The 25083-nt window shown below is 42.1% G+C and overlaps 1 protein-coding gene across 2 annotated transcripts in view; it reads left to right on the top strand.

Annotated features, from left to right (window-relative positions):
• The first annotated feature begins 201 nt into the window (after positions 1-201).
• Positions 202-25083, top strand: part of pde4dip (phosphodiesterase 4D interacting protein) — a 310412-nt gene continuing 285530 nt past the window's right edge. For both annotated transcript variants that reach the window (XM_070887097.1, XM_070887096.1), the window contains exons 1-2: positions 202-495; positions 13877-13953. In XM_070887097.1, the coding sequence (XP_070743198.1) occupies positions 355-495; positions 13877-13953 (218 nt within the window). In that variant the 5' untranslated portion in view covers positions 202-354. The remainder of the gene's footprint in view (positions 496-13876; positions 13954-25083) is intronic.

Raw genomic sequence — 25083 nt, 5'->3', positions numbered from 1 at the left:
TTGAAATACCGCTGGGCAGGGAGAAGGAGCAGGCACCTGTCAATGTGAAATTAATAAGATGACGTGAAGTTAGTCAGGGCCTCTCACTGGTAATGGGATTGATTTACATCACTTGCGCCACTTGTCACACAGTGTGCTGGTCTGTTCAACATTCCTATAATTCCTCTTTGAGATAAAAAAAGACTTTTGGCTTCCCCTACACCCTAACATGAGCTGCAATGGTACATTGACTGTGTGCTGAGAGAGTCCTCACCGCTTTCACAATGTTTCATTGATTTTACTTCTAGTCTGTTTTGAAATGTTACTGCACTGAGTGGGAGGGGGGGGCGTTTGCGCCCCCCTGTATCACCTGCCATGTCTAACGGTTACCGTACTCTTTCCCAGCATCTAAATGACTTGAAAAAGGAAAACTTCAGCCTCAAACTCAGGATCTATTTCCTGGAGGAGCGAATACAACAGAAATATGATGACAGCAGCGAGGACATCTACAAGAGGGTAGGAGACTTTACCACTTTGTCTGTGTGAAAGTGTATTCTACTCAAGATCTCAAAATACAATATTTCTAAGAAAGAAAAGAAAGAGTTGCATTTATATAGCGCCTTTCACAATCACTGGACATCTCAGCGCTTTATAGCCAATGAAGTATTTTTGGAGTGTAGTCACTGTTGTAATGTGGGAAACGTGGCAGCCAACTTGTGCACAGCAAGCTCCCACAAACAGTAATGTGATGATGACCAGATAATCTGTTTTTGTTATGTTGATTGAGGGATAAATATTGTCCAGGACACCAGGGATAACTCCCCAGCTCTTCTTCGAAATAATGCTATGGGATCTTTTACGTCCACCTGAAAGGGTAGATGGGGCCTTGGTTTAACATCTCATCCGAAAGAAAGCACTTCCAACAGTGCAGCTCTCCCTCAGCACTGCACTGGAGTGTCAGCCTAGATTTATGTGCTCAAGTTCCTGGAGTGGGACGTGAACCCACAACCTTGTGACCCACTGAGCCACAGCTGACACTTCTAGGGCAATATGTTGGAAAATGAACCAGCAGTGCCAGGGCAAGGCAGGGCATAGGTTCAAACCTTGATATCCACCGCCCCCCCCCCACCCACCCGCCCACCTCCTCCCCACGTTATTTTATTATATTAACTGTGCCACCAAAAGATAGATGCCAAGCAGTGCCAAGGCACTTTGCCACATTTGAGGAGGGAGAGTTACTCCAGACTGCTAATGCATAACTTACCAGCCAAATAGAGTGAAACTGGCAGAGAGATGGAGGAAGCTCATCGGCCTGAGGTGATTCAGGAAAGCTTGGAAGAGGAAAAGAGAAGAAAATAGAGAATAAGAAAAGAGTTTTATGGTATAAATATTGTTTACTTCAATAAATTGATGTTAATGCTATGCCAGTGGCCACATGTCCAGCATTAATGTATCCAAATTCTGTAATTAATGTGCATCAAACTGAAGCAAACTTCAATGGCTTAGGTTCTAATTTCAAACTTCTGTTTGCAGATAACTGCCCAAATACAGTGAATTATCTCGATTATCTGCAATAATCTTGTAGGAGTTGGGGTGTAGTTTTGCATAAAACAGCTAACATGCAATTCAGGGCTTATAATTTTGCGGAAAGTTTACATTGTTTACCCTGTTGTTTGGAAATGAGCAATGCTCAGATTTGCAATGACAGTATGTGCAAAAAAATAAAGAGCATGCTTTATATTGCATAGGATTACATAGGATATACAACACAGAAACAGGCAATTCGGCCCAACCAGTCCATGTGGGTGTTTATGCTCCACTCGAGCCTCCTCCCATCTTTCCTCATCTAAATAACCCTCTATTCCCTTCTCCCTCATATGCTTGTCTAGCCCCTACTTAAATGCATCTATACTGTTCCCTTTGGTAGCGAGTTCCACATTCTCACCAATCTTTGGTAAAGAAGTTTTTTCTGAATGCCCTATTGACTATCTTATAGCTCTAGTTATGCTCTTCCCCACAAGTGGGAACATTCTCTCTCTATCCACTCTATCAAAAGCTTTCATAATTTTAAAGACCTCTATTAGGTCACCCCTCAGCCTTCTTTTTCAAGAGAAAAGAGACCCAGCCTGTTCATCCTTTCCTGATATCTATACCCTCGCATTTCTGGTATCATCCTTGTAAATCTTCTCTGCACCGTCTCCAGTGTGGTCTAACCAAGATTCGATACAGAACATAAGAACATAAGAATTAGGAACAGGAGTAGGCCATCTAGCCCCCTCGAGCCTGCTCCGCCATTCAACAAGATCATGGCTGATCTGGCCGTGGACTCAGCTCCACTTACCCGCCCGCTCCCCATAACCCTTAATTCCCTTATTAGTTAAAAATCTATCTATCTGTGACTTGAATAGCATAACTTCCCTACTTTTCAATTCTATAACTCTAGAAATAAATCCAAGTGCTTGGTTTGATTTTATGGCCTTGCTAACCTGTGTTGCAACTGTTAGTGATTTGTGTATTTGTACTCCGAGATCACTTTGTTCCTCCATCCTAACGAAACTCGCACCCTCCAAATAATAAGTGACCTCCCTATTCTTTTTACCAAAATGTAATACCTCACATTTATCGGTGTTGAACTTCATTTGCCAATTATAAGCCCATTCTGCAAGTTTATTAATGTCCTCCTGTAATTTGTTGCAGGTCTCCTCTATTAACTATCTCCGCCCCCCCCCCCCCCCACAAATTTGGTGTCATCCGCAAATTTAGAAATTGTGTTTTTGATTCCAAAGTCTAAATCGTTAATATAAATTGTGAACAACAATGGTCCCAGCACTGATCCTTATGAAACACCACTTCCCACCTTCTATCACTGTGAATAGCAACCTTTTACCCCTACTCTCTGCTGTCTGTCATGAAGCCAACTAGCTATCTATTCTGCTACTTGTCCCCTGACTCCGCATTATCTGATCTTGTTCATCAGTCTATTATGAGGTACCTTATCAAAGACCTTTTGAAAATCTCGCTAAATTATATCTACTGCATTAACATTGCCTACTCTCCTTCAAAAAATTCAATGAAGTTGGTCAAGCAAGACTTTTCCTTTTGAAATCCATGCTGACTATTCATTATTATAATGTTGGTTTCTAGATATTCTTCTATTTTCTCCTTCAATAGGGATTCCATTATTTTTCCTACCACCGATGTTAAGCTGACTGGTCTATAATTCCCTGGACATGTTTTATCACCCTTCTTAACTATAGGTATTATATTTTTGTGATTATATTATTGATTCTCTGTGTTGAGCACAGATGTGCTCTAGCAGAGAGCTTTACAGGAAAAGTGTGTAAAAATAAGGTAGCAACAACTTGCATCCTTATGACGCCTTTAAAGTAGGAAAAAATCCCACAGCGATTTAGAGACATAATCAGACAAAAGGTCAAAGCAAGTAATATTAGCAGGGTTGAATAAAAGCTTTGTTAAAGAGGTAAGTTTTGAGGAGGGTTTTAAAGAATGAAGGAGAGGTAGAGAGCTATAAGGAGGGAATTCCAGAGCTCAGAACCTAGACGGTTGAAGGCACAGTGGGGGGTCTCATCTCGATTCTCTATAGAGTGGAGCATACATGCTCTGTTCGTGTTACAGTGAGAGGCTTGTTATAGTGATGGTACTGTACATGGTTATGAGAGAGTTATAAAACATAGATCACAGAGTATAAGCATGATGACACCTGTTATCGACAGCATGTTTTGCATGGTTTCTTCATGAGCAAGGAGGTCACAGACTATGTGTTCTGTTAGAGTATTACAGTGAAGCGCAAATTACAGTGACTGTATTTTTGTTACATTTAAGCATTTGAATTGGACTTTCCCTCCCCAGTGATTACTTACCTTGACGGGGACCATTACCGTGATGACGTAATTGCCGCCAGCATCAGGTGGGAGTTGGAGTCGGGCATGTAAATGAGTCTCAGTAGCCCAGGATTAAGATACATGGAGTGAGTTGCGAATCTGTGGAGCTTGCTGGTCTATTTACACTGCTCCGCTGTTTGCTTCACACAAATGGCATCTCGCCCTTAGCCTCCCTGTTATTTTTAAGAACCCACTTCGGCTCCCACACCCTTGACTCCCACCATCTGTTAAAAATCAGCCCTTATATGTCAATCATAATGATAGTCATAGGGCTCAGTGTCCATTTTTGTGTTGCTTTGGCTACTCATCCACTTTCAACAGTAGTCTCGTCAGGTCGCTGGCTGCAGTGCAGGCAGGGACAGCAGGAGGGGCGACGGAGCAGCAAGAGTTTGTAGAAGGAAGTGATCGGGGCCCAGGAGAGGCGTGAGTCTGAGGCCCAGAAGAGGTGAGGACGCTCCGTCCGTGCAGCAGAGCTGGTCTCCAGTCGTCTTGGATAATCCTTGCCACTGGACCAAGACCCAGCTCTGTCAAGCCCGTGTGGTGGCTGGTGTGCAACGGCCACCACACGTTAAAAAAATCCCAAGCACAGGCATCTTCCACCCTTCAAGATGTAGTTCGGGATCTGGAATATTAGGTCCTTCATTGAAACACCTGTGAACACATTCCTTTTTGGCATGGAAGCAAATCATCCTCACTTCGAGGGACTGCCGATGATGGAGTGGATTATATGTCAACATACCTATTGATTTAGTGGCTATGCATGCAACCAGTTCATTGGCTGCTTGTTGACATCCATGTTTCCTGTACATGTGTCCAATTCCTAGTGGCGTTGTGTTGGGCACACATGTAATTCCCTGGCAACGTGGAGATGATCTTAATTGTGTTGGATCCCTTGCAGCCTGTGGAAAATCTGGGGTGAATTTTAAACCTACTGAGCGGGTGAGCAATTAAAATGCTCCAGGCTACTTACTCGCCAGAGAGCTGCCTGGATTCCACCAAGATCAATTTTAACCTGCTCTTCTGAGCAGCTGGTAAAGGCATCCACCTGAAACTAGCGGGGTCTTAATTGATATATACAGATTGGGATCCAATTACGCCAATCGGATTACGACAGCATCTTAACTCAGGCCTAATCAGGCTGAAGCAGGTCTGAAGAGGAAAGGGATATGAAGAGAACCTGTAAGGTAAGTTGTTTACTTTCCTCTGTTAGGACCAGGAGGAGTAGGAGTTCACAAGGAAAGTTTAGGACTCTGCCCTGTTCTGGACTCTTCTCGCCCTGCCCCCCTCAATTCCCTCCCGTGAAACTCCCCCCAGAACCCACTTCCTCACACTTAGTTGCATGCAGACTTTCGTGAGGTTGGCAACCACTGCCTGCCCAGAACAGGCGGAAAATGCAAGAGCAGTATAGTAATGAGGCCCACTGGTTAAAATTGGCATGGCCTCATGCTACTGCTGGGTGAGTCAGAAACTGACTCCCACGATTTCTCATCGGAAACTCACAAAGTTAAAATCACTCCCTGTCTGCTTGCACACAAGCCTCATTTATTCAGACCCAATTGAATTCAAACACTTCCCATTTTAGTGGAATAAGTAAAAATATTGCCGATTAGTACATGTTGAAGAGTTTGTCATGTTGTTTTGTTAGTTTTTTTGTAGAGATCCTGCCTATTCAACAAGGTAAGGGTTAACAACTGGGCTATGATGATAAAGAGGGGGGGGTGGGGTAGACCATTTAATAAGAAAAAGGCCGCAGTATGTGCACTGTCTCATAAATCTGCAGTCATATTAGAAGAAGTCATGAAGATATCACAACTGCTGTGATATATTGTTTTAATTAGTTTTATATATTGGGTGAGGGACTGAGATTGAACACTTAATATTTTGTAGAAGAGGTTTTTTTAAAAATGAAGCTGAAATCTATTTTGATTGCTTTTTTGAAACTGTGCCACACACATGCTGTGAAACCAGGCAGTTTATTTTCAGTGGGTGTAAGCCAGACATATTGACCATCTTCACCACCAGTTTTTCCAAGTGAAAATGAATGTGTTATGGGAAAGCATGAACACATGTGATGCATGAACACATGTGATGCACATGTGTGTGTGAGTTGGATGAATGTATAGTACACTTACCTCAGTCAGAAGGTTGCGAGTTTGGCCCCAAGTTGCTTGAGCGAATAATCCAGGCTGGCGCATTAGTGCAGCATTTGGATGAAGGGTTAAACCAAGGTTCTGCCTGTCTTTTAGGTGCTTGTGAATAAAGGAAGAAATTAGAACAGTTTATTGTGTCCTCAGGATGACATAGCGACTTTGCAACCAATGAATTACTTTTTGAACTGCAATCACTGTTGCAATGTAGTCAGACATGGCAGCCAATTTGCTTAAGCAATGGCCCACAAGCAGCAAATGACATGAATGATCAGACAGTCTGTTTTTGATGGTGTTAGTTGAGGGAGCAATGTTGGCCCTGCTATTCTTCACACACTGTAATTTGATCTGTTATTGAGGTTTTCTAATCAATTTTCATCCTAAGCAAAAAAAATCATGAGAACTCAAGTTACGATCCCATTTCCCCAACCCTTACCCTATTCCCTCTTTACTTCTGGACTTGGGGCGGGGAGGGGGATGGAAGGCATCAACCTTCTTTGAACTCTGCACCATGCTTTTAATTAATATGTGACCCAGTGGTACATCAGGTTGGTGTCACAATGTACATCACCAAGTAACAGGTGCTTACACCCAAAATGTTGCAGGTTTCCCAATCTCGGTGCCAATTTCTCCACAGAGGAAGAAACAGTCAGCTGTAGAATCACCCTGGGTACTGTTTGTGCATTTCCTATTGACTGGTATGGATGTTTGTAGGCTGAAACCTTAGGGCAGGTCACCTGTTTGCATCTTTTGGGCTAAAGAATGGTCCATGGTCTACTCATGATGGGAGAAAGGTCCTTACTAAAGTTACCTTCAAAGGCCTCCTAAAGACCACTCCCTAGCTTGTATTGGTCTCCGCTCCACGCCCCCACCCCCACCACTCTATATTTTCTTTCTCCTTCCACTCAGTGTCCACCCTTTTCCTCATTAAATGCTATGATGCATTTGAGTTGCATGAGAAGCATGATACAGTTGCCAGTTGTTCTTAATGTGCCAGAGTAGGCAATCAGGCAGCCTGTTCTCAGATCTCCAACCTCTCCCTCATTGAACAGGCCCCTGGTTGGTGCACAAGTGCAGCCAAATGATGCTTCTTCTTGGTAATTCATTAAATTATTCCATGTAAAAATGTAAAATCACGTTCTCTATAGACTAATGCTTTGGAAGAGGAGGGGGACACTCCCCTTAGAACCTGTTCCTGCTCTCGAAAACTGCAGGATAATGAGTAGGTGTGAAAAATCACCATGTCTTAGGGGCGTGATGTTCAGTGTCAGCTGGACTCAAGCTGGAATATTACTCAGATCTAGCAGCCAAGCTAAGAAATTGTGAAATCCACATAAGGCAGATTCAAATGTCAGTTGAGTCTGTGATTCTTGAGCGATTGATTCGAAGGATTTTCCATCCTAGATATAATTTTCATTTGTATTTGAACATTGCACTTCCATATCAAATGAGAAGAGAACAAAGCTTTTAATTCACTTCATCTACCCCACCCCGTTCTATCTTTCTTTTACGCATTTTATTCTCAAAATTATACTGATAACAGTCTCGTGGTTTAATTGGTAAATACACTCCCCATTGTGATACTGAGCCATACCCATGATGGTCCTAAATCTGCTCCCTAGTCTCTGCTGAGTTTACTGATCTGGGCCAAGCTAGTAGTAGGGCTATGATAGGAATCAGTACTCCTGGATTTGGGAGGAGATAGATGAGCTAGCACTGTTACTCTGTATTACTGTCTAGTAACTGCTGTGAGAGGATTGTGAATAGCGGGTGAGGACAGCATTGGTCCTGGAGGTTATGCTTTCCTTTGTAGAATATCCTACCAATATTTACATGTGAAGAATGACCACTAGGGCGAGGTATAGAAGACTGCCACCATCCATAAAGTCATACTCCAGCTTTAATCAGTGCTTTTAGAGGCTGGGTGAGGGAAGAAAAAGACTAGACAGATAGTCTCCTACATTACAACAGTGACTTTACTTCAAAGGAACTTCACTGGCTGTAAAGTGCTTTGGGATATCCTGAAGTTATGAAAGGCACTATGAAAATACAAGTTTGTTCTTCCTTTTGTTTTCATGAAGCGCAGCAGAAAGAGTATTCCCTCTTGCACACCTCCTGAGTGAGCAATAAGCATGATGAATGTGGTAACAGGTTCATTTCTGACCTGCTACAGAATCTGCCGCGTGTACTTGGGAGCTGCCAGCCAATGGGCGAGCTGTGCATCACTCACATCCCAAGCTGGGTTTATTCTTGGAGCTGTTGTCGAGGACATCACAAACCTAACTACAGAACCAGATCGCTGGCTTCAGTTCCTGAAACAGATTATCTGTGAGACTTTGGAATTTTGATGGGGCTCAGTGACCACCCACTGCTCAGGAATTAATAAAAGCAGAGTGTTAATAAATTTAAGAGTTACAGAAGGTCATTGTTTGTCTATACAGTCTACCCCTGATAATTCAATGTCATTTCTGCATGTAAAAAGTCTGAACTAGCCAGTAATTTAACGTAATTAAAATGACAACCTTAAAATGTATGCAAAAAATTAAAAATATCCAGAAATTGAAGTTTGGCAACTTTGAAGTAAAAAGAGTAGGCTGTAATGTATTTCTTTTATATTCTGTACTTAGACACAATTCAACATCAGCCTTTCATATTTCCACTTGGTTGACAGAGGATTAACATGTGGCACGCTGTATTAATCTGAGATGCACCAAAGAATCTGGGAGCCATGGTTCAAGCTGCCCAACATCTTTGGTGGTCTCGTAATGGCAGGTGGCAAGTGTGTCAGAGACTAAGGGCTTTCCTACATGATTGGTATTAAATCTACTGCTTATCGTAGAATCATAGAAAGTTATGGAACAGAAGGAGGTCATTCGACCCATTGTGTCTTTGCCGCCGAAAAATAGCTATCCAGCCTAATCCCACTTTCCAGCTCTTGGTCCGTAGACTTGCAGGTTACGGCACTTCAATTGCATATCCAAATACTTTTTAAATATGATGAGGGTCTCTGCCTCTACCATCCTTTCAAGCAGTGAGTTCCAGACCCCCACCACCCTCGGTGTAAAATGTTTCCTCAACTCCCCTCTAATCCTTCTACCAATTACGTTAAATCTATGGCCCCCTGGTTATTGACCTCTCTGCTAAGGGAAATAGGTTCTTCCTATCCAATCTTGAAAAGCAAATAAATGCAATCTTCAAAAAAGTTACAGCTCGTGACTTTCCTCTCCGACAGCACAGTGAGGCCAGCGAGTTGCTGAGCCATTTTCCTCAAAGTTCCAAGTTCAATTCTGGGAGGATTGCTACCAACATTTACACGTGAAGAATTGACACTTGGGTGAGCTACTAGAAGGCTGCTAGCATCTATAAAGTCATACTACAGCTTGAATCCATGCCAAGGCTGTTGAACAAATTAATTTCAACAAGGACGCAGGGTAATTCCCACTAGATTTGTAAAAGATCTTAAAATCTCCATTGTGATCAGTATGGTAATTTTCCAATACAAGGGATATTTATGGAATATTATCAGGACGCCTAGAATTCTGCAGTACCTCAAGGCCAATGGAGATTAGTTATGCAATTGGGCAGGAAAATGACAAATGAAATGAATGCTGAAAGCAATTGTTAGTGACTTATACAGTATTTGGCTTATCATCTTCCCAGTTGTCACAGGTCCCAAGGGTTCGGTGCTGTTAGAAATTAGGGATACCTAAAAAAAATAATACTGTGTTTAAATGTTTGTATGTTTCTGCTCAAGACAAGTAAAGAGTTAATATGTTATATGTTTTACCTGGGATTACTTAAGTTTCGCTTTCCTAGGAAGACTTGCATTAGAATTGAGACAATGTTTTTAATGAGTTCGATTAGAGAATGCATAACATTTTGACTTAGTCTTTAATTTGGCCAATAAAGGTCAACCTATGTTTCTTCCATTATTGCTAATAACCATATTATAATGCTAAGGTAGAATTTGGAGTTTGTTTAACAAAATTGCTTGCGAAGTTAATTAGTATAAAAGACATAGAATAGAAGGGTATCCATGACGACTGGCTGGAGTGAGACATTTCTAACAAAGAGCCTCTGATTTAATGGCCCAAGCGTGTGGCTGAGGACAAGGCAGGACGAGATAAGAGGGTCCAGATTGATTGATTGGCCTTCACAACTATAAACAAGAAAAGATGTGTAATGGTTGTAAAGACCTTTCCTTCAGGGTGGGTCTTCATCAGCAAGTTTAGACAAAGAACTTGACACCCCATTGGGTATTGAGTTTTAGAGAGAACCTCAATAAGCCAAAAGGTGTTGTCAATATCCCATTCCAGGCCCACCCCTAAAAACACAATAAATGTAACACCCCAAGTGCTCATCCCCACAAACGGTGGAGGGAAGAACTAGGAGCTGGGCTGGTCGAACACTCTTTGAGAGTGATCCCATGCTTTACCGAGGAGGCTCTAGACGAGAGAAATAGAGACTGCAAGCCAGAGAAACTAACTGCTCACGTGCGCTAGCTGTTTGTCCGATCGGATCGGTATCAGCTACTTGTCGTGGTCGTTAGTTTATGCTACATAGTTAATGTGTTATATTCCAACTTAAACTCTGATTGAACACAATATACCCACCAGATTGGTTTACAGTCGATCCTCATTATTAAAGTGACCAGAGATAGCCTTAATTTGGCTATTTCTAACGTGCCGACACTCCTCACTGAATACAACAACCTGAGAATGACCTGTCTGCTAATTATCTGTGGTTTCACCCATAAATGATAATTATTTCTGGACTTCAAACCAAGCACATTTGCAATTATATTTTCATAGGACCGTCACAAAGCAAGTTGGAATTTGTCAAATTTCACTGCAGTTTTTATTTAACCTTAGTGGTAAGGTGTCTGACTATTGGGATGGAGGTTTTGGTACTCAACTGATGTTTGAATTTGGTTTCACCACCCCATCCCCACAAATTAATGTCAGGAGGGCAGGGTGTAGAGACAGAGAAAGAAAGGTGCCTTAGAGCCGTATCCCACTGTACAAAATGCTTTTCCTGGCAGGCAGACTATATAGAGTAGTGCTAAAAGCAACTTGGAGGAAGTCTGAATGAGTGAGAAAGAAAGAGAGAACAAAGAGCTATACTAGCAAATACTGGCAACGCACCACAGACCCACCATATGAAAGAGAAAGAAAGGTTAATGTTTCGGGTGGGTCCTTTTTATCTGGAATTTCTATGGGGATTCTCCCAATCATCTGCTGTAACTTTGGCAGAAACTCAGGAAAAACAATCTATTTTAGTTGTTCCCCAGAGTTTTCGCCAACCTTCCACTGAAGTTAAGATTGGGAGAACCACCACAGAAATTCTAGCCCCCCCCCCCCCCCGAGCATTAAATAAGGCTCCATTGGTCTTTGATACTTCAGTGCAGTGCTGTCAGCTGTGGCTCAGTAGTACGCTGTAGCACTCTCGCCTCTGAGTCAGAAGGTTGTGGGTTTAAGTCCCACTCCAGAGACTTGAGCACAGAAATCTAGGCTGACAGTCCAATGCAGTACTGAGGTAGTGTCAGAGGTGCCGTCTTTTGGATGAGACATTAAACCGAGGCCCCGGCTGCCCTCTCAGGTGGACGAGAAAAAGATCACATGGCACTATTTTGAAGAAGAGCAGGGGAGTTATCCCCAGTGTGCTGGCCAATATTTTTTCCTCAATCAAAATTACTAAAATTGATTATCTGGCCATTATCACATGCTGTTTGTGGGAGCTTGCTGTGCGCAAATTGGCTGCCACATTTCCTACATTACAACTGTGACTATATTTCAAAAAGTACTTCATTGGTTGTAAAGCGCTTTGGGATGTTCTGAGGTCATGATAGGCACTTAAATGCAAGTCTTTCTTTTACTGAGAGAGTGCTGCACTGTTGGAGGTGCTGTTTTTCAGATGAGATGTTAAACTGAGGCCCTGACTCCTCCCTCAGGTGGACGTAAATGATCCCACGGCATTATTCAAAGAAGAGCAGGGGAGTTTTCCCGGTGTCCTAGAATAGAATCATAGAATTTTACAGTGCAGAAGGAGGCCATTTGGCCTGTCGTGCCTGTGCCGGCTGTTTAAAAGAGCTATCCAATTTAGTCCCGCACCCCAGCTTTATTCCCTTAATCGTGCAAATTAGTCCTCTTCAGGTACATGTCTAATTGCCTTTTAAAAGTTCCTATGGAATCTGATTCCGCCGCTCTTTCAGATTGTGCATTCCAGATCTTAACCCTGTGTGTGAAGAAATTTCTCCTCATAACCCCTCTAGTTCTTTTGCCAATTATTTTAAATCTATGACCTCTGGTTACCGACCCACTTGCCAGAGGAAATAGTTTCTCTCTACTTGCTCTATCAAAACCCCTTATAAATTTGAATGCTTCTATTAGGTCTCCCCTTAACCGCCTCTGCTCTAAGGTGAATAATCCCAGTTTCTCCAATCTCTCCACATAACTGAACTCCCCCCTGGTATTGTCTTAGAAATCCTCCTCTAAACCACCTTGACTCCCTTCCTAAAGTTTAGTGCCCAGAATTATACACACTACTCCAGTTGAGGACGAACCAATGATTTGTAAAGATTTAGCATGACTTCCTTGTTTTTGGATTCAATCCCACTATTTACAAAGCCAAGTATGCCATATACTTTCTTAACCGCCTTCTCAACTTGCCCTGCCACCTTCAAAGATTTGTGAATATGCACCCCCCCAGGTCCTTCTGTTCTTGCACCTCTCAAAATAGTGCCATTTAAATTATACTGCCTCTACATGTTGTTTCTCTCACAGTGTATCACTTCACACTTAGCCGCATTAAATTGCATCTGCCCATTTCACCAGTATGTCTATGTCCTCCTGAAGTCTGCTACTATCATGCTCACTATTTACTACGTTGGCAAGTTTTGTATCAAATGCAAACTTCAAAATTGTACTCCCTATACCCAAGTCCAGGTCATTTATATAAAACAAGAAAAACAATGGTCATAATACAGACCCCTAGGGGACCCCACTGCATACTTCTCTCAAGTCAGAAAAACATCTGTTCATCACTACGCTCTACCTCCTATCCCTTAGCCAATTATATGCCCAAGTTACCAACGTCCCTTTAATACCATGTGCTTCTATTTTCCAAATAAGTCTGTTATGAGGTACTTTATCAAATGCCTTTTGAAAGTCTATATACACAACTTCTACTGCACTGCCTTTATCAACCCTCTCTGTTACTTCATCAAAGAACTTAATCAGGTTAGTCAGACACGATTTGCATTTAACAAATCCATGCTGGCTGTCCCTTATTAACCCATGCTTTTCCAAGTGAGAATTAATTTTGTCCTTGGCAATGGTCTCTAGTAGTTTTCCCACTAAGATTTATCCCTTGGCCAACATTACTCAAACAGATATGTTCATTTATCTCCTTTTTTGTGGGAGCTTGTTGTGTGTAAATTGGCTTTTGCGTTCCAACATAACAGCAGTGACCACACTTCAAAAGTACTTCATTGGTTGTAAACTGCTTTGGGAGTTCCTGAGGTCATGAAAGGCGCCACAGAAATGCAAGTCTTTTTTTCTTTCTTTAAGATCTTGTCTTTATTTTCATATTTGCGTTGCCTTCAATTCATAACAATCTTGCCCTAGATCATTAATAGAGCAACTGATTTGGCGCAGTGCGACTACCTGCAACATGAGTTTCGATACTTTCTGGGCATAGTGGTTTGCTGCCCGAGTGCCATAATTTTGCATGAAAAAAAATCCCAGAGGTAGTGAAAATGTCAGGTTCTGAGCAGCCCTGAACCAAAGCCAGTCATTTGCCTTAATCCTTATCAAAGCTGTGACACTCACCAAATCATCTGTCTTTCAGAACATCGAGTTGAAGGTAGAACTGGAGAGCCTGAAACGAGAACTGAATGAAAAAACTGAGCTACTTGAGAAAGCCTCGTAAGTCATATTTATTGCTTCCTCCTGAATCGTTGTGCCTGTGCTAAAGTTTGCAGTGACTTTAAAGTAACACTGTCACGGTTTCCACTGTGGTAGCTTCTGTCTGGAAGCAGCAGTCTGTCTCCTATATTATCCCAGTTTGAAAAACTGGAGTAAAAACCTGCTTGTGGTTTTCCTTTGTTTTAAGAAATGCTCCAGTGCGTGTAAAATACACCCTTTTGTATAAATGTCTGTTTAAAATTATTTAATAGATTAATGCAAACATGCTACAAAGTATCTGTCCGCCATCTCTGCAGCCTATCGAAGGGTTGTGTGCAAAGAATATAGTACAGGTTGAACCTCTCTTATCCGGCACCCTCGGGACCTGGCCTGTTCTGGATAAGGGATTTTTCTGGACGTGGGGTGGTCACGTTAAATTGGATGGTACAGGTACTGAGCAAGGGGATATGGGGGCCGGCTGGCTTGGGGCTGGGAGTGCGGCAGAGAGATCGTGGGGGGGGGGGGAACGCAGTGGATCGCGGGGTCAGTCGGCAGCGAGGAAGAACTTAAATTTGTTCATGTTGGAGTTCTGTGCATGCGGCCGGGAATGGTGCCAGACGAGGGGTGGCGCTGGATAAGGGAGCCCCGGATAAGGGAGGTTCAACCTGTATTTCCTCAGGGGCGGACCGGTTATATCGGAAATTGGGAGGTTTCCAGTGTGCCCCCGTGAATGGTTCCATAGCGCTTTATGATTGGCACCTGCCCCTTACTCCATGAGAATTCCGAGGAATCTTTCGGGGGCTCCAATCTAACCCTGTATTCCATTGCCAGGATTGTCGCCTACTGATTCCTGCCTGTGACCATGATTTTCTTTTTTCAGTCTGGGCAATAGATGTCTTTCTGATTTGAATAGTTAGTTTACGACAAGTGAAATTCCAGGGAGGGACAGGCCCTGTCAACTTTCAAATCTCTCTCTTCCTTGTCTGAGATGGCATGCACCAGGCTATGATCTAGTAATTCCTCCTCTCCCGGCCCCCACGCTGTGACAACAACTAATCTGCACTCATAGCCTTTGGGTGGAGAGTCGATTGCTGGAACGACTTAACCTCTCCCAGATACATAGCTTGAGGTCGGAGGACATGTAATTAGTGTTTTTTAAAGTAGATTTGCTGCTGTTTAAAAGGCCTTATTTGGGAAGGATTTACCATTATAGATATAGAGTTATACTGTTGTGGGGTCAGGTGATGTGGTCTAACATTTTTTTTTCAAAGTTCATTTGGGGCAGAGGCCTATAAGTTGCAAAATGTGCAGCAGAACACAGAGATTTGCAGCAATTGATTGGTCTTGGGATTCTTGCAAGTATGTTTAAAATCATCACATTCAGTAGATAATTGACATTATCATTCTTGTTTCTGGTAATTGTGATGGCTACATTTAAAAAAAAAAAAAATTGCACACATTGCTTACTAAAACTAACAACTGTAAACCACTGGATGGGGGCACATATATTTGAAAACTGAAGAACTGACACCAGCATCCCAATCCAGTGCATGGTACTCTATTGTGTCCTACATCTATCACAGATAGACACTTGGGAGTATGATATATTCTATTACTGAGGCATAACTGAAAGAAGGGCAGATATGGCAGCTCAACATTCCTGGGTACAGGGTTTTCAGACGGGGTTAAAAAAAGAGGGGGGGTCGCACTATTGATTAAAGAAACCATTGCAGCTGTGAGGAGGGATGATATGTTCGAAGGATTATCAAATGAGGCCATACGGGTTGAATTGAAGAACAAAAAAGGAGCGATCACATTGCTGGCAGTGTACTATAGACCCCCCCCAAACAGTCAGAGGGAGATAGAAGAGCAAATGTGTAGGCACGTTTCTGAGAAATGCATTTGGGAAAACTTTTTTAGCCAGTATGTAACAAGCCCAACAAGGAAGGGGACGGTTCTGGACTTCGATTTAGGGAATGGAGCTGGGCAGGTGGAAGGGGTATCAGTGGGAGAGTATTTTGGTGCTAGTGATCATAATTCGGTTAGATTTAGGTTAGTTATGGAAAAGGACAAGGATAGACCAGGAGTAAAAGTTCTCAATTGGGGAAAAGACAATTTTGCTAAGCTGAAATGGGATTTAGCCAAAGTGGACTGGAAACAGCTACTTGAAGGTAAATCAGTGTCGGAGCAGTGGAGGCATTCAAGGAGGAGATCCTGAGGGTTCAGAGCAAGTACGTTCCTGTAAAGAAAAAGGGTGGGCCTAACAAATCTAGAGTCCCCTGGATGTCAAGTGACATATAGGGTAGAATAAAGAAAAAAAGGGAGGCTTATGACAGATACCGAGGGCTCAATACTGCAGAAACTCTAGAGGAGTATAGAAAGTGCAGGGGTGCAATTAAAAACAAAATTAGGAAAGCAAAGGGAGCATGAAATAATTTTGGCAAGGAAAACACACACATGTTTTACAAATATATTAAGAGCAAGAGGATAAGTAAAGAAAGAGTAAGGCCTATTAGCGTCTATAAAGGTCATCTGTGTGAGGAGGCAGAAGATGAATACTTTGCGTCTGTTTTCACAAGCGAGAGGAGCGATGCAGACATTGCAATCAGGGAGGAGGAGTATGAAATGTTAAATGAAATAAACATAGTGAGAGAGGAAATATTAAGGGGTTTAGCAGCTTTGAAAGTAGATAAATCCCCAGGCCTGGATGAAATATATCCCAGGCTGTTAAGAGAAGCAAAAGAGGAAATAGCAGCGGCTCTGACCATCATTTTCCAATCCAATCTGGCTGCAGGTGTGGTGCCGGAGGGCTGGAGGACTGCCAATGTTGTACCTTTGTTTAAAAAGGGAGAAAGGGATAGATCGAGTAATTACAGGCCAGTCAGAGTAACCTCGGTAATGGGAAAATTATTGGAAAAAATTCTGAGTGACAGGATAAATCTTCTTTTAGAAAGACACGGATTAATCAAGGACAGTCAGCATGGATTTGTTAAGGGAAGGTCATGACTGAATAACTTGATTGAATTTTTTGAGGTGGTAACAAGGAGGGTTGATGAGAGTAGTGTGTTTGATGTAGTGTATATGGATTTTAGCAAGGCTTTTGATAAGGTCCCACATGGCAGACAGGTCACGAAAGTAAAAGCCCATGGGACCCAGGGCAAAGTGGCAAGTTGGATCCAAAATTGTCTCAAAGGCAGGAAGCAAAGGATAATGGGTGATAGATGTTTTTGTGACTGGAAGGCTGTTTCCAGTGGGGTTCCGCAGGGCTCAGTAGTGGGTCCCTTGCTTTTTGTGATGTATATCAATGATTTTGGGCTAGACTTTCCTATGAGCCCCTTAACGCCCGATTGCCCACTCAGAAAAACCGTTAACGTTTGGTGAGTAACGCTGGCGAGAATTTCCACTTTTATGTTTGAACTAATTAAAACGAATCGTCTGGCGAGAAAATGGGCGTTGCACCTTTATTGTCAGCGGTTTTCTCGGCGGTTATGGGGAAACTAAGTAAAAGGGCCAGTTCTTAATGGAATGGACGGTAAGTATTTAGAATTTAGTCCAAGGTTGCAGTTGGGCCTAGGGAGGGGGACATTTTTTTTTAACTTCAGTTAAAAAATAAATAAAAACATCAAAAGCATTCCCAAGACACTTTTACACCTAATCACCATTTTTAAATTTAAAAATAAATAAATAAAGAACCTTTCACTTATCTTTCTTTGCAGAGTACTTACCTCCCGCCCTGTTTAAGTGGCTTTTACAGGGCGGTTCCCTCGGCAATTTCGACCGGCCTCCATTGAGGCCAATTTTTCTCGCCGTTGCATGTTGGCGGATTAGTCCCGGCGGGCATGTTCACATGCGGGCGATACCATTAAGAAACTAAGGGGGAAACTTTCGCCAGGTGGAAAAACAGTTGTACCATCGAGAAAGTTGCCGTGAACCCGTTGAAAATCATAGGAAAATCTAGCCCTAGGACTTGAATATACGGGGTATGATTAAGAAGTTTGCAGATGATACTAAAATTGACTGTGTGGTTGATAATGAAGAAGAAAGCTGTAGACTGCAGAAAGATATCAATGAACTGGTCAGATGGGCAGAACATAATGGAATTCAATCCGGAGACTTGTGAGGTAATGCATTTGAGGATGGCTAACAAGGCAAGGGAATACACATTAAATGGTAGGACACTGAGAAGTGTAGAGGAACAAAGGGACCTCAGAGTGCAGGTTCACAGATCCCTGAAGGTAGCAGGCCAGGTAGATAAGGTGGTTAAGAAGGAATACGGAATACTTGCCTTTTTTAGCCGAGGCATAGAATACAAGGGCAGTGAGGTTATGCTTGAACTGTATAACACGCTAGTTAGGCCACAGATAGAGTACTGCATGCAGTTCTGGTCACCACATTACAGGAAAGATGTGATTGCACTCGAGAGGGTGCAGAGGAGATTTATGAGGATGTTGCCTGGACTGGAGAATTTTAGCTATGAGGAAAGATTGGATAGACTTAGTTTGCTTTCTTTGGAACCGAGGAGGCTGAGGGGAGATCTTATTGAGGTGTATAAAATTATGAGGGGCCTAGATAGAGTGGATAGGAAGGACCTATATCTCTTAGCAGAGGGGTCAACAAACAGGGGCCGTAGATTTAAATTAATTGGTAGGAGGTTTAGAGGGGTTTTGAGGGGAAATTTCATTACCAAGAGGGTGTTGGGGGTCTGGAACTCACTGCCTGAAAGGGTGGTAGAGGCAGAAACCCTCCTCAACACATTTAAAAAGTGCTTGGATGTGCACTTGAAGTGCCGTAACCTACAGGACTATGGGCCAAGAGCTGTAAAGTGGGAATAGGTTGGACAGCTTTGTCGGCCGGCGTGGACATGATGGGCCGAAATGACCTCCTTCTGTGCTGTGAATTTCTATGATTTCTATGATCTCGACCACTGGAGTGAACTGGTATTTTGAAATTGTCGAACTGATACTTTGCAGTGCAACACTTAAATTTGCTGAGTGTTCCTTACTGGGAGTGGCAGTCGCTCATTTTGGTTTGTAAATGCAATGTAGTTTGAAGAATCTCACTGTGAAAATGCACAACTCCATGTAGTTGAATGGGTCTGAAATCTGTGTCACTGTTCCCGTCACCCCCCAACTTCCTTTAGTTTCTTTCTCGCGATGAGTCATGCCAGGGTGCAGTTCCACGGGCGCCAGCTGATCATGAATCTGAGTTCCAACATTTTTCTGATGTTTACTTGTCTGTCGGAGAGAGCTCAGAAATTACCTCAAAATCTCATCCCAACTGTTACACTAGATTACGTAAATGTGGAAAGTTGATGAAGGCAGAAGTCCAAACCAAGTTTAATAATGGGTCTGTGCACGTAGGATTCCAGTCTCAGGTGACTCCCAGAACTTAATCAGATCCATCAAGGTTTTCTCTCACCTAGAAGCATTCTTTTAAGCTAACTGTGTCCCACCCCCTCTCACACTCAATCAAAATTTATGATGCACAGTGGATGACTAACTCTTGGTTACATGCTGAAATTCAGTGAGTGCTGCCATTGCTAAGATATTAGTGCAATGGACAGGCTTACTGTGACATGCTCAGTCCAGCAGTGTGCAGCTGTCTAAATTGTGCATTTATACTGCAGTTACCAGTTTGAGACTGATAGTCGCAATATGGTTCCAGTTTATTTAGAATGTCTGGCTCCAGTTGCAATTCTCCTGCCCAGCACGACTCCTTCCATGACATAAATGTTAAACATTATGAGAGCGTAGATGGAAATGTCTGTGCGTCTCTCCCCAAGTCTCCCCTTCTGTCTCCCAAACATCAGGCTTGACGTTGTATTGGAGTTGCACCCGTGCACTGTCAACTGCGATCGGTATGAGACTGCATGGGTGCCATGTTACTTTTCTCCAGGCCCGGCGTCCAGAGTGATATTTGCAACTTTAGCTTCACAACTAGGTAGAAATGCTAGAGTTGTAGTTTGTATACACCTTTAATGTGTTGGTGCAGCAGTACAGTGCAGAGAGCAGTTTCAATTACTGTCACGCAATATCGTGCAAGCTCAGTTTGGCAGCGTGTAGAAACAATACACAAGAGGGTTTGTTTAAATTCCACTTCTTGTACTCTATAGCATTGGTATGCCAGTTATATATATATATATATATACACACACACACACACAACTCTCTAGGGCTCTAAGGGATGGTGCTCTGAAAAGTTATAGTCAGTAATCTATCTACAATATATACATAGAAATCTCTGTACACAGCACACAAGTACTGTAATACAAAATGTCTGGCACCATCTGGTGGGCTAGATCTGATAGGTTTATTTTGTGAAAATAATGGCCAAGATTTTATGGTAAGAATAACGGTGAGGCTATCAGCATGAAGGACGTGAAGTTGGGGTACACAGACACTTTGGGCTAGACTTTCCACATTGAAAAATAGCTGTTTTTGGCACTATTTACAAATAATGGCTGATTTTTTTTCTCATGCCGAAATCGCAGCAAAAAAATAAGGCCTAAGTTCTGCCAAAAGTTTTTTTAATTTTCGTGTAGCGTTAAAATACCACCGTTTTTAAGGACGAGGTTAAATTAAAAATAACGCCAGTTCTGCGCATAGCCAACACAGCATATACTTGCGGCTCTAAAGTTAAAATGCAGGCAGGGAGATTATTCCAACTGAAAAATTCCTTATTCTGCTGAATGGATATTTAGGCATCTTTTAGTGAAACTTGCTCTGTAAAATAAACATGGCCTAACCACAAAGAGTTTTGAGTTCAATTTCTCTGTCTCGTTTCATTCTCTCTCTGTCTCTTTCCATTCTCTCTCTTTCTCTCTCTCTCTCTCATTTCATTCTCTCCCTCCTCTCTCTCTCTCTCTCTCTCGCGTAACCACGGCCCCTAAACAGGGCAGGGGAAATTGCTGCAGTGCAGTGTGGCTGACAGTGCAGGCTGAAGAATAATACAAAATTACCAAAAAGTTTTAAATTGCTGCTTCGTAGTCAAAATAGTCCTTTAACTTTTAAAACCTCACATGTTCAGCACATTTTTATATAAAATAAAGGTTTTGTTCCCTCCCAAAGCTTTAACTTTTAGCTCCGTTTCCCAAGATGGCCTTGTTATGCTCGATTTCGATGGGACTCAACTAGGTGAGGCAAGCTTTTTAAAAGTGGTGTTTAGCACTGTCCTTAAAAATATCCTCATTGGGGAAACTCTCAAAAACGGCATTATCGTTGGGTTTAACCCCGAGTGATGTCACAAAAACGGTTCTCAAAAAAATCGGCCCTTATTTTTTTTAAGGACGGCGTTACACCACTGGTGAAACTAGGAAAATGGCCCCAAGTTTATTTAGCTCCAAAAAAAACTTTTATCGATCCTTACAGTGGTAAATTCCTAGCACTAGATACCCACTAAACACGCCAGAAAATGTTAGGGCTTGTCCATTCAAGTGTAAGTTTAATTTTTAACAGTGTGATAGATCTTAATTCCTACCAAACAACCACCCTGGCACTGAAAATGTACTTTTACAAGTGTGGAATCTCATTCCCATCAGATTTTAATTGTTATTGGAGATTTGTTTTTAAATATATCTTTTTTTACTTTTTCTTTCTGTCTGTTTTTTTTGTCTCTCTTAATCCCATCTTTTTTCCCTTTCATTGATTCTCTTTCTGTACATGATTTGGCATTGAATTAAATATTCTAACTTGCATTTCTTGGTTTAGACTCTGCATGTCTCAGTAAGGACTTTTTAATTTGATTGGTTGAAGAGACACATTGTTGCTTGTCCTGTTCTAACAGATCTCAGATCCCCTGTAGTGGGGGCTATGCTGAAATGGATCTCTAATAACCATAAGATAGCATGCAAAAGCCCACAAAAAATCTTTGGGCAGCTGTTAGCATAATAATCTGCGAGCACTGTTCCTGCGCCGCTGACGGCAAAATCCGGGCCACGATCGAGTATTTCAGTTGGAAGTTGATCTTTTGAGGACGTCAGTTGAGTTTCTTTCACTTTGAGGTTTAAGTTTTCATTTTGAAACTTAACTTACTTTAGCATGGTCTGAAAAAATTTTCTAGTCAGCTGGATACATTGAAACACAGCACCATGCTTCAGAGTCTCCAGACCAAATCACTGCAGATCTACCTGGCTTAGGTATCGGATAACCACATATGTCACAAAAGATCAACTTGATTCTACTCTCCTATCACCAGGCATGTCTCCTTGGCGCCAAATCAAACCAGTGAAGAGGCCCTATTTACTCTCAGAAAAATTGCAGCATTTAAAAAAAAAATGTGTTTTAAGGATTCAGGTATTAAGTTTTTTTTAATTTTCTGTCGGTTTTATTTCCCCCAAAATTAGAATGGACAGAATCATCCCAGGACCTCATCGTTGTGCTGGATGTATTTGGTTTTTGCACCCTCTTGTGGAACTGTAGTGAGCAGTAATTCTAGTGCAGTTCAGAGTTATTCCTCTGTAATATGCATGGAAGTTTTAAGTTGAATATTTAGATGTCTATTTTATTATCATTTTAAACTATAGCCAGGTGACAACATCAGGTCAATTATACAGATAATAGCTCTGTCGGAAACTATGGAGATGTCGTTTCTTTTCCACCCCATTTTGCCATCATTACATACTTTAGTTTCTCATCTATTTCATCTTTAATATTCCTTGCTGTATCACGTAAACTTCTAATTAATTTTTTTCAAAACTTATGACAAGGAGGGTGCTGCTGGGTGCCACGGAATTTAGGAGCGCACATTCTATCGTTCCCGCACTGCTAAGATCAGTGATAGTTGCCCCACTGCTGTGGGGAGGTCCTGAGTTGAGGCCAGACACTGGGTTATGAGCATAGGAAGGCACACACGAAGCATGGAATTATGTGCAACTTCTCTTGCGCTGATCCAGCAGATAGGAAGTAGCACACATGCATTGATATCTGCAACTCTTCTGTGCTAGAGATACATGGGGCATGAAACCTGGGTGGGATTCCTGATAGGACAACAGTTTGGCTGATGTGTGTACAAACCACACATTGTTAGCTATGCTCTGCACAGTGCTGGGGTGGGTGAGGGTAAATCGCAGGGAGATTCATTGCCAGGCCATTGCCGTGCATATGATACAGGCCTGCTGAACAGCAACATGGCATTGTTGTCGGCCTGCAAACAAAGCGCTTGTCCATCCTTTGTTACAGGAAGTCTGGTGAGACCTGTAAAGCAATCTAATGCCTTTATAGTCAATCCAACAGCAAACTTGTCATTCACTCACTGTCATAAGAAATGATTTGGAGAATTTCCCAGTTCTCTATTAGTGTTATGTTAGATTTCAAACAAGCCTTTAACATGAATCCCCTCTTGACTAAGTCCCTGCCTCTTTGTATGGTGCCAGGCACCAAAAAGCTGTTGGCTGTTGTTGATGATGCACATTGGCCCGAAAATTGTGATCAGAGGCTTCCCGCGAGCAGATGCCTCTGACCAAAACTTTTTTAACGAAAATAACCCGTGGTCTCAGAGAAACGTGGAGTTGCGCATCGAGGCCTAGATGCGCAGTCCAGCGTACAGCCCCATGTCTTCCAGGAGCGTATGCGTATCCTGGGGTCACGTGGGCCTGGACCACCAATCACAATGTAGTATTCTCATTCATAATAATGGAAGCTCCGAGCTCACATTACTATCAATGAGAATACCCCTAAAATCAAATAAAATACAAACATAAATTTAAAAAACTTCACTTTTTTTAAAATTAATAGAAATTGCATTAAATTAAATGTTTTAGAGAAAAATTTATTTTTGTGAATTTAAAAAAAATGTTTTAATAGTGTTAAAAAAATAAACTTACCTTCATAGGGTTTTAATATAAAAATAAGTAATAACATTTATTTTTTCTATGTTTTAAAACTCTTAACGCTGGTAAAATTAGGTTATACACCTGCTTTTATCAGGCGTAAGAGTTTGAAGGACATTCGTTGGGCAAGAGTTGGGCAAATAGCCCAAATCTCCACCCACAAATGTCCTTCTCCCGGGGATGCATGCGCTCAGTCAAAAGACATTTGACAGATCGCAAAAGCCATTTTTTGCATGCGTATTGCGTGCCGAGAACCGGCATTTGCGAGGCCTCGTCGTGTGCGTGCGCACATCATATGCACCTGAAGAGGCTGCAATTTTCGGGCAATTGTTTCATAAAACTGGCTTACTGTTCTCCCAAATGTTTCTGCTCCTCTCCTGAAGCTCTAGCTCGAATAACTCTAGCTGGGTTACAGTTCCATGGGCGCCAGGACCTGACTCAACTGTTCTTTATTAATGTGAGGTGCTGCAGAAAATGGCAGCAGACTATTCAATCATCAACATCATTGATCCTGTCCTTACCTGGCATCTAAACACACACACACTTTCCAGCAGGGATCACTGGATATTCATCAGAAGTAGGAACCTTGCCCAGTTTTTACTTCATTTTTATTTCCTAAGTTTCTCAGGCTAGCTGCGGCCCCTCTAACATCACTACAGCTAATCAGCTAACTGAGCACAGACTGTAGATCAAACCTTAGGCTTTGTTGGTCTTAGTGCCACAGCGGGCAATGCAATTACCGACTAAACCCTCGGTGGATGGGAGCCTCTAAGTGACTTTAAATTTCAGAATTAAGGTCGATTTAAAAGAGGTGTGTATTGTCAGGGTAAATACTAACTCTTTTATAATTATGTTTCAGGTTGATATTAGTTTTAAATCCTATTTGCAGGGCTATTTTGTTTGTAAAAAATAAACTACCATGTTCGCATATAGGCTCACTTAACACTGGTGGAATACACTGCTGGAACAGCTTTCTCCTTTCACAGATAAACATCATTATTCATTGGGCTCAAGCACACTCATAAAATGCCATTGAGAGTCATCTTACTATATTAGCCTTTACCCTGCTAAATAAGCAGGAAATCCATGAGGTTAGCTAAACAACGGCTGTGCTGTGAAGGGTTGAAGGTCCAGTAATAATCGTTCTACTGCTGTGGACACTGTTCACCTTTGCTTTGTGATAAAGGTCGTGCAGAGAAATAAACTCTGCACTAATAAAGAGGAGCAGACATAGAATTACACAGGGGTGAAGCATGTTATGGAATGATAACATGATAAGCTGCACAAGTCTCTTGAATTTCACTTGGGTGGTTCAAGAGGTCACT

The sequence above is a fragment of the Pristiophorus japonicus genome, chromosome 8 (assembly GCF_044704955.1).
Source record: "Pristiophorus japonicus isolate sPriJap1 chromosome 8, sPriJap1.hap1, whole genome shotgun sequence".
In the NCBI taxonomy this organism is placed as follows: Eukaryota; Metazoa; Chordata; class Chondrichthyes; family Pristiophoridae; genus Pristiophorus; species Pristiophorus japonicus.
The sequence above is the reverse complement of the archived record's forward strand: the minus strand, read 5'-3'. Positions and strand labels throughout refer to the sequence as shown.